This window comes from Podarcis melisellensis (genome assembly GCF_964234715.1).
Source record: "Podarcis melisellensis genome assembly, chromosome: 8".
Taxonomy (NCBI): domain Eukaryota; kingdom Metazoa; phylum Chordata; class Lepidosauria; order Squamata; family Lacertidae; genus Podarcis; species Podarcis melisellensis.
The window spans coordinates 81,255,234-81,264,416 of record NC_138540.1 but is presented as its reverse complement, the minus strand read 5'-3'; the positions used below and the strand labels follow the sequence as shown (position 1 = coordinate 81,264,416).

General features: G+C 47.2%; 1 protein-coding gene across 1 annotated transcript in view; it reads left to right on the top strand.

Annotated features, from left to right (window-relative positions):
- The window catches only part of CEACAM19 (CEA cell adhesion molecule 19), a gene marked incomplete at its 5' end in the record, with an annotated part of 29,334 nt that extends 24,490 nt beyond the window's left edge, over window positions 1-4,844 (top strand). Inside the window, 4 exons of the mRNA XM_081921741.1 lie at window positions 875-927; window positions 1,843-1,937; window positions 3,097-3,138; window positions 4,163-4,844. Of these exons, the coding sequence (XP_081777867.1) occupies window positions 875-927; window positions 1,843-1,937; window positions 3,097-3,138; window positions 4,163-4,210 (238 nt within the window). The 3' untranslated portion in view covers window positions 4,211-4,844. The remainder of the gene's footprint in view (window positions 1-874; window positions 928-1,842; window positions 1,938-3,096; window positions 3,139-4,162) is intronic.
- Window positions 4,845-9,183: the final 4,339 nt, after the last annotated feature.

Below are 9,183 nucleotides of genomic sequence, written 5' to 3'. Positions count from 1 at the left end.
TCTCTTTCGGTGGTTCATTTTGTATCCCGTGCACCCCTGCATATTTTACATGAACTAAACTAGTCAGTAATCTATTGCTACATCCATCAACACTTATTTACGCTGTTGAATTTATCTTAATGCTACCAGCGTTTTTAAATAAACAAATCCCCCCACCATATATTCAGTAAACATTGTCTTCTTTAAATGTACATTCTTGTTCTCTTATTCTATACGTTAAGTCTGCAAGCTGTGCATATTCCATCAGTCTAAGTTGCCATTCTTCTTTGGTTGGAACCTCAGTCGTTTTCCATTTTGGGGCTAACAAGACATGGGCCACAGTCGTGGCGTACATAAATAGTCTTTTTTGACACCTGGGAATTTCCCTCTGAATTATCCCCAACAAAAAGGACTCTGTTTTTGTTTATTTTTTGGAAAGGTACTTTTAATCATTTTTTTCAATTCATTATATATCATTTCCCAGTATTCTTTTACCCATGTAAAAGGAACATTGCTGAAATCTCAAGCATTTGTAACAGAGGGCCATCCAACCTCTGTTATAAAACTTTCAAGGAAGGAGAGACCACCAGCTTCTGAGGGAGACCATTCCACTGTCAAGCAGCTCTTACTTCTGGAAAGTTCTCCCTCATATTTTGTCGAAATTTACTTTCTTGTAACTTGAAGCCATGGGTTCGAGTCTTACTCTCCAGAGCAGGAGGGGGGAAAAAAGTTTGCTCCCTCCTACAGCCCTTGAGATATTTGAAGATGGCTTTCCTATCTCCTCTCAGTCTCCTCTTTCCCAGGCTAAACATACCTTGCTCCCTCAACCGTTCTTCATAAGTGAAATGTAGATACGTCAATGGGCAACCTCTCACCCATTCAAATTTCTTTCTAGGATGCCCGCAAGACTGGATCCAAGAGGGAAAAAGCCACCAGCACCCAAACATGGTGAGTGACCTCCTCTAGAGTATTTGAGAGTCCAGGGATCCACTTTCCTCCTGCAAGCAGTGGTGCGTCTGTGTGCTTTGTGTGGGATATCGTTTTGGTCTAGCAAATGGGATGTTAGCCCTGTGTACATGAAGAAGCGTCTCCACCCCCATCGTTCCGCCCGGACACTGAGATCCAGTTCTGAGGGCCTTCTGGCGGTTCCTCCCTGAGAGAAGTGAGGTTACAGGGAACCAGGCAGAGGGCCTTCTCGGTAGTGGCACCCGCCCTGTGGAAGGCCCTCCCACCAGATGTCAAAGAGAACAACAACTACCAGACTTTTAGAAGACATCTGAAGGCAGCCCTGTTTAGGGAAGCTTTTAGTATTTGATGTATTACTGTATTTTAATATTGTGTTGGAAGCCGTCCGGAGTGGCTGGGGCAACCCTGTCAGATGGGCTGAGTATAAATAATAGGATTATTATTATTAGCCTGCTAGAAACTTGATAATGACGCAGCTCAGCAGCAACCTACGAATGTAACAATAGCTCTACTGGATCAGACTGTGACCTCTCAAGACCAGCATCCTTTGCTCACCAGACACACATGCATGGGTTTTTGTTGGGGGGGAGGTTCAGGACCTCAGAATTGTATTGATTTGTATTGGTTTTATGGGCCAGCTGCCCCCCGCTGCTCCCCTTAGCTACGCTGGGGAGAGACTGGGGAAACCCAGCCAGATGGGTGGGGTATGAAAAATAAATTATTATTGAATTATTATTTTGCCCTTGCACTCCTGGGAGCTGAGGTGCAATGGCTCTCTCCCTTCGCCTGTAGTTTCCAGCAACAAGGTTGTTGTGAGAACAGCACACTATGCAGTTCTGAGGCATGTGCAGAATCGACAAACGTTACTGGTGATTTGTTCTATTCTCCGCTTTCCAGGTGACAAGGAGCCCATCTATGAAACGATGGATTCGCCTGTGGAATCACCCAGAGTAGAAGGGAAGGAGCCTCCCCCAATGTCTGGACCTCTCCCCGTAAGTCAAGGCATGGATGACCAGCCAAACGCCCTGGATTCAACCGCTCCTTGGTTAGGTTCTGCAAATGGGGTGTGATGGGACTGAGAGGATTAGGAGAGGCCGGGAACGGGATTTTTCAGTCAATGAACTCCACCGTGCAACTCCCTTGGTCCTGATCCGGACTCTCAGAATTCCAAAGGTTCTGTATGAATTTGCTGGAACGGCTCTTTCCTCTGCACATTTGAGAGTCTGTGTGCATAAGGGTGAATTTGTCAGGGACTGTGCTGAGGAGGGTATGAGCCTCCCCTCCCCCTGCTCCTGATCCGGATCCTGAATCTTCCCAGGAGCAAGAGGACAGTATAGATTTGGAACAGCGGTTTGCAGAGGGACATAGTTCAGAAGGCAGAAGCTGGGAAATACTGGATGGAGAACAGCTAAGAGAAGAAACATTGGAAGAGAGAGGGTTAACAGATTCACAGTCCCTGGACAACATTAACCCCCCCTTCTCCAAAGTCACAGAGAGCTCAGAAAGTGGCAGAACAGAAAGCACAGAGGGTACAAGCTCAGATTACAAGACGTAGGAGTGACGTAGATTAATAGGGACAGAAGGGGGTGAAAGCCTTAATTGGGAGCACCGCCATTCTAGGAGATGGGTTCTTTGTTCTCTCGCTGTGATTATTAAAGTTTCTAACTGGTAAGAAGACTCCTTTTCCTTTATTCTGCTTATCTACTGCTTATCTAGTGCCACGGGGGAGGAAGCCTGACAGAATTTAAAGGACTCCCCTGCCAGTGGCATAGCTAGAGGGGCAGATGAGGTGGATGGCCCCAGGCGGCACTTACCTTTGGGGGTGGCATGCTGAAGCCCAAGGTGGTATGCAAGCCCAGGCGTCCTGAGAGCCCAGCGTGCCGCTCGCAAAAGCTGCTTGGGGCTGGGTTCATAGTGTGTGCAAGCTGTTGTGCCACACATACCCCCGGCGTCCCTCAGGCGACCGAGAAGGATGCAACAGGCGCACACCAGCCCCATGAGTGGTGCTGGGCTTGCAGGTTCCCCAAAACACCACGTCCCTCCCCGCCGCCAAGGAGCAAAATCTCAGCAAAGGGAGGATCAAAATGAAGCCCCCCCCTTTCACGATGATCCAATCTTTTTCATTGCCCACCATATCCTTTCTCTTCACAGCCTCTGCCGGGTCCTTGCCCCGGACTGGACACAAACTACATGGTAAGTTCTTCACCCTGTGGGAAGCTTAACCGGACTTTTCATTTCTTCCTATATCCATAGAAATGTAAGCCCGTCGTCACGCTTTGCAGTTTGCAAGCCGGCCCGACCACTGGGACTACAAAGGGAAGCATCGCCTGACATCGCTATGAAGTCAGGTGATTGACAGGTGGGCATCTGTCACCTTTGGCCTGCCAGGAGTTTGGGAAATCAAGATCTGCCCTGCCAGCCAGGAAAGATCCCAGACCTTTCTGCCGCAAGGGATAGGGCAGGTGGGGTTGTTGTGAGCTATAAGGGGAGGGAAGCGGGTGGCGGTGAGGTCTAAGGCTGGGTAGACTGGGTTGGTGAGCAGGGGATCACCATCTCTGGGCAACCTTTGGAAAGTCATAGAATCATAGAGTAGAATCTTAGACTTAAAGGGACCCTGAGGGTCATCTAGTCCAGCCCCCTGCAATGCAGGAATATGCAGCTGTCCTGTACAGGGACTGAACCTGCGACTTTGGCGTTATCAGTACCAAGCTTTAATCAACAGCTTGGGACCAGTTTACCTGTGAGATTGCCTTACCCGATTTATTCCCGCACGGCATTTATCCCTGCATTGTAGGGGGGCTGGACTAGATGACCTTTGCGTACCTTCCAACTCTACAATTCAATTCAATGGCGGCTCCAATCTGTGGAGCTGGTGCCAGATAATACTCATTCCACATGAGAACTCCTTGCCTATTGACGCCAGGCAGGCACCTTCCTTGTACTCTTCTGTACACCTCTTAGAAACATTTTTGTTTAGGCAAGCCTATTTTAGTCACATAGAACGCTGGCATGGACTTTCATCCGGTTTTTAGCTTAGCGTTGACTCTTAATTATTTTGTGCAGGTGTTAAATTGCTGCTTCTAGCTGGTTTTTACTGTTGATCTTATAGTTTTATTCGTTTGGTGAACCGATTTGAGGTTGTTTTGGTTTTGCAACCAAGAGGTATATCAGCTTTATGAAATTAATAAACAGGATTCCTTTCCTCTTTAATTTTTAGGAGTTGCTTCGCAGAGCAGAATCCATTTACGCCGAGATCAAGAGGTGATTCCTTGCCTTGAAAGATGCTCCTCTGACTGCCCCCCCTCCTGCCAGCTCCCCCCCCCACTCCCTGAGAAGTGACCCATTCCAGTATTTTGGGATGCGAATTCTCCATCTCCCGTCATTTTGCTCTCTCTTGTCTGCTGCTGGCAGGGTCTAGAATCCTTTCGCCTTAAGACTGTGCATACAGCGAAGAATTTTAACCTACCGCCAAGTTGAAAGGCGATCGAGCCCAGGACTTTTCTCCTGATGGGATGGAGGAGCAAGACAGAGCTTGCTGTTACCTGGGCAGTTCGATCTCATCTCTTCCTAAAAATGGACCACCACGCGTGGCTAAAGTCTTTCTCCTTTTCAAGGAGGGAGGGAGGAAATATTTCTGCTTGCGATTGTGATTATTTTGGCCTTCTGGGCTTTTTCGATAATCCTTGTTTTTTTGTGTGTGTTTTTTTAAAGCAGCAATCTGCTTTGGTGCTCAGAACATCTTTCTGTTTCCTGGAGGGCTGCTCTGCAAAGTGTTGGAGGGGTGCTCTGACTCCCCCCACCCACAAGAACCACTTTCTTTGCAAGCTGTAGATCAGGAAATGGGAGGCCACTCTCTCTCTCTCTCTCTCTCTCTCTCTCTCTCTCTCTCTCTCTCTCTCTCTCTTTCAGGTCATATTTGGCTGAGGGCACCCCTTCCCAATTGCTAGCTCTTAGACAGCATCTTAAAAAGCAGAGACATCACCTTGCCGACAAAAATCCGTATAGTTCAAGCTGGTTTTCCCAGTAGTGATGTATGGAAGTGAGAGCTGGACCATAAAGAAGGCTGATTGCCGAAGAATTGATGCATTTGAATTATGGTGCTGGAGGAGACTCTTGAGGGTCCCATGGACTGCAAGAAGATCAAACCTCTCCATTCTGAAGGAAATCAGGCCTGAGTGCTCACTGGAAGGACAGATCCTGAAGCTGAGACTCCAATACTTTGGCCACCTCATGAGAAGAGAAGACTCCCTGGAAAAGACCCTGATGTTGGGAAAGATGGAGGGCACAAGGAGAAGGGGACAGCAGAGGACGAGATGGTGGGACAGTGCTCTCGAAGCTACAAACATGAGTTTGACCAAACTGCGAGAGGCAGTGGAAGACAGGAGTGCCTGGCGTGCTCTGGTCCAGGGGGTCACAAAGAGTTGGACACGACTAAACAGCATCAACAACAACAACCGGGCTCTTCCAGAACACCTCTATTTTAAGCCTGAATTCAACCGTGCCCTGGAAAATTCAGGTTAAGCAGTGATCGTTGATGGGGAGGTCTTGCTCAAAACCCTGCTTCCCCCAAAGATCTGACTTTTTGCAAGAAGGAAGCTGTGGGGGTGAGTCTTACTATGACACAACATCCTCTGACCTCCCCGCAAAACAGATCGGAACGGATGCTCTCTAAATCACTAGTGTCTCTAATCTGTTTGGAAGTGCCCTTAGTTTAGGATCTTTCCTTCCTTCCTTTCCCACACATGTGAGGTTTGAAAAGTCTCTTCTCCTGTGTGGATGTCAGCCTTGTCAGATTTTCTTTTTTACATGAATCTCCAGAGCTACAAATCACCGCTGGTTATAAAAGATAGGCTGTAAAGGGTTTTTATTTTTAGTCGGATGCTGTCAGCCTGGGTAGCTCCGTTAGTTAGAGCATGGTGCTGATGATGCCAAGGTTGCAGGTTCGATTTCCGTATGGGATAGCTGCATATTCCTGCATTCTAGGGGGTTGGACTAGATGATCCTTGGGATCCCTTTATGATTCTGAATACTCCTTGCTAGGAATCGCAAGTAGGCTTTGGGTTGGCCATCATTGGGACAGGATCCTAGAATAGGCTGTCCAGTGGCCTAATTCAGCAGCTTATTCTTATTGCTACGCTCTTAATTAAAGAGCACGATGCCCCCGTTCTGAGCCTTGGGATGAGTTTTCAGTGCCACAGGTGAACTGAGTTTACAGTCCTTTTGCAAAAAAACAACAACCCCACCTCCGCTCCCGGTGAGCTTTCTTCATTTCAAGCAGTCTATCTGATATAGGGAATGTCGTGTTGTTATCACTGTCAAACAAACGGAGAGCTAGGGGACCCGGCTGCAAGTTGACCAAATGTCTATGCTTAGATATTGTTGTAGCAAAGCGGTATATAAATTGTTGAAATAAATAAATGAAGTAAGGTATCCGTCAACCCTGATGTACTAGGACTATGGGAAATGATGGCTCAATTGGGCAGGCACACCCTATGAATTGAGCAACGTTGTGGCTCTGAGTATAGCCCTTGAATTGGGGATCCGGACCAGAACTAGGCCCCTAAGTCCACACACACACACACAAATCCACTCCTGGTTCTCCCTCTTATCAAAGTGTTCTTTTTTCTTTTTTCTTTAGCGTGCTAATTTGGGCTTGTCTACATTTCTGGTTAGGTATGCGGGTGGCGCTGTGGGTTAAACCACAGAGCCTAGACTTGCCGATCAGAAGGTTGGCGGTTCGAATCCCCGCGACGGGGTGAGCTCCTGTTGCTCAGTCCCAGCTCCTGCCCACCTAGCAGTTCGAAAGCACGTCAAAGTGCAAGTAGATAAATAGGTACCGCTCTGGCGGGAAGGTAAACGGTGTTTCTGTGCGCTGCTCTGGTTCTCCAGAAGCGGCTTAGTCATGCTGGCCACATGACCTGGAAGCTGTACGCTGGCTCCCTCGGCCAATAAAGTGAGATGAGCGCCGCAACCACATGGTCAGCCACGACTGGACCTAATGGTCAGGGATCCCTTTATCTTAACCTTTACACTTCTGGTTGGTCCCTGCCTAGCAAGCATGGGTCCAAGAGGTTTCCACACAATTTCTAGGCACAGGTCTGAGCAGTTTCCCCATTCCCTGGAAAACCTGGAAATCAGAACAAATGACAACCTACAGAAGATCCAATTGCTGTTCCGACTTAGCGCTAGATAATAAATAATAATAATAAATTTTATTTATATCCCGCCCTCCCCAGCCAAAGCCGGGCTCAGGGCGGCTAACAAAAAAACACCACAGGTTTTCCTGGGGGAAGGTGGTGAGGCAAATGGAGGTGTAAAAAAGCCCTTAGAAGGGCTGGGTGCACTTTTAGTTTAAATACCTGGGGATCAGAAACCCTGGCAAGTCACCCAGAGATCTATGTGCAGATCTTCCTGCCCACCCCCCAGCCTAACCCCTTTCATGCAGGGTGGGCAGGAAGAAGGAGCTATAAGCTCTTTAGAAATCTGCCATGTGGCTACAGCTATCTCTTGTTTAATCAGACATCTAAGGCTGTTGCCACATGTTCTGCTTGAACAGGCTGGTCTGATCTGTAAAATTTCATTCTGATGTATTTATTATTTTCAAGTAGCAACTTCATACCTGGCCGTGCTTGGGAATTCTAAAGCTTATCCTCACTTCTGGGAAAACCTGTGATTCAGTGCTGAATCTGAACAACCAGGAATCAGGTTTTCATTCCCCTTAACTGAGTTCTTCTTGACCCCATCCCAGAGACACGAGAAATCCTCTTTCTGCTTAGAGTAACATCCAGCCTTTGCTGTGGATGCAACTCTGGCGACAGTCATTTTGTTTGGATTCCAACCCTCACACTGACCATGTTTCGAAAGGCGCAGCCTGCCAGCTTGGTTCAAAATACCGTCCAATTTTGTGCCGTAATAAATGGAAATCTGCCCTTATTCCCTTATGGGGGACACAAGAGCCCTTATAGAGTCCTTTGCGGGTTCTCCATCAGTCGGAGAAAATAACAGAGGCCAACCAGAGAATATTGAGAAGCAAAGCAGCCAGTAAGCCTGATCTTTATTGAACTGTTGCAACAGGATGCTCCCCTCACACGCAGGAAAGGAGGAGGACCCAGAACCCAGGTGTGTCCGCCCTTATATAGGCATTTTAAATTGCCCGCCTTGGAGTCCAAGACCACCCCCAGACACATCATACCTACATCACAGAAAGGTCGGTCTACAGCAGAAATCTGAGTGCATTGTTTATCTCTTGTCGTTGTTTATCTCCTGTCTGGCAGGTTACCTGTTAATACTTACTTGATTGGATACCCTGGGGAGCCTGGCCAGTCTTTTGTAATGATAAATACTTAGTTCCTGAGCCAGGTCACAGGCTCACCCTATTCATACACAGATATACCCTTAAGACAGGTTTTGTGAATGAAAAGACAATGGGGAGGCTTTTCCTTTTTCCTTTGATCTTGCAGAGAAAACATTTGGTCAGTTTGGGAGCCAAAGTGGCTCCAGGCTTTCTTGTGCTGCTTCAGACATGTGGCTCGTACATTTATGTACGTGTTTGCTTGGTACCTTTATGAACATTTATTATATATATAAGACCTTAATATTTCTATTTCAATGTGAACACAGACAAAAAACTATTCCCTGATCTCGTGAACCGTCATGCAAAATTCGGCCAAGGCATCCAAAGAGGTCCAAATTCACAGCGAACATACAGCTTTCCAAAGCAGGTATTAGACCCACCAATTTAATCTTTCCTAAGCGGATGCTCCTTATCTTGACTGCTGAAAGCATCCCTTGAGAGAAGACGCAAAGACGTTTTGGTGAGGCCTGTTATTATTTGTAATATGGGAGGCCTGTTATTATTTGTGACCTCCTACCCGAGAGTGTTTTGCTAGGAAATTCGCCCCAGTTGGTTTCAAGATGGGAAATGTTTAACAGAGTCACAAGATGTAACAAAGCAGGTTTCTGTTACGGGAGAAAGTTGCGTTTAGCCATTTAAGGAATGCAAATAGAGAGGAAATGTCCCCTGACACTGGGGAGAGGGGGGAGGAAAAGGGGCAGAAGGTGTTTGTGTGGAAGGTCCAAGTGAGGCGTCAACGCTCACTACCTTAATGATTAAAGCCCACAGTTCACTAAGGCTGAGGGTCTGGGAAGGGGATGGCTCCAGCCTTAGGGGCCCCATAGAAACTGGACTGCTTTAGTGTGTGAATGTTATTATTTATTTAGTTAATTTGTATACAGTGG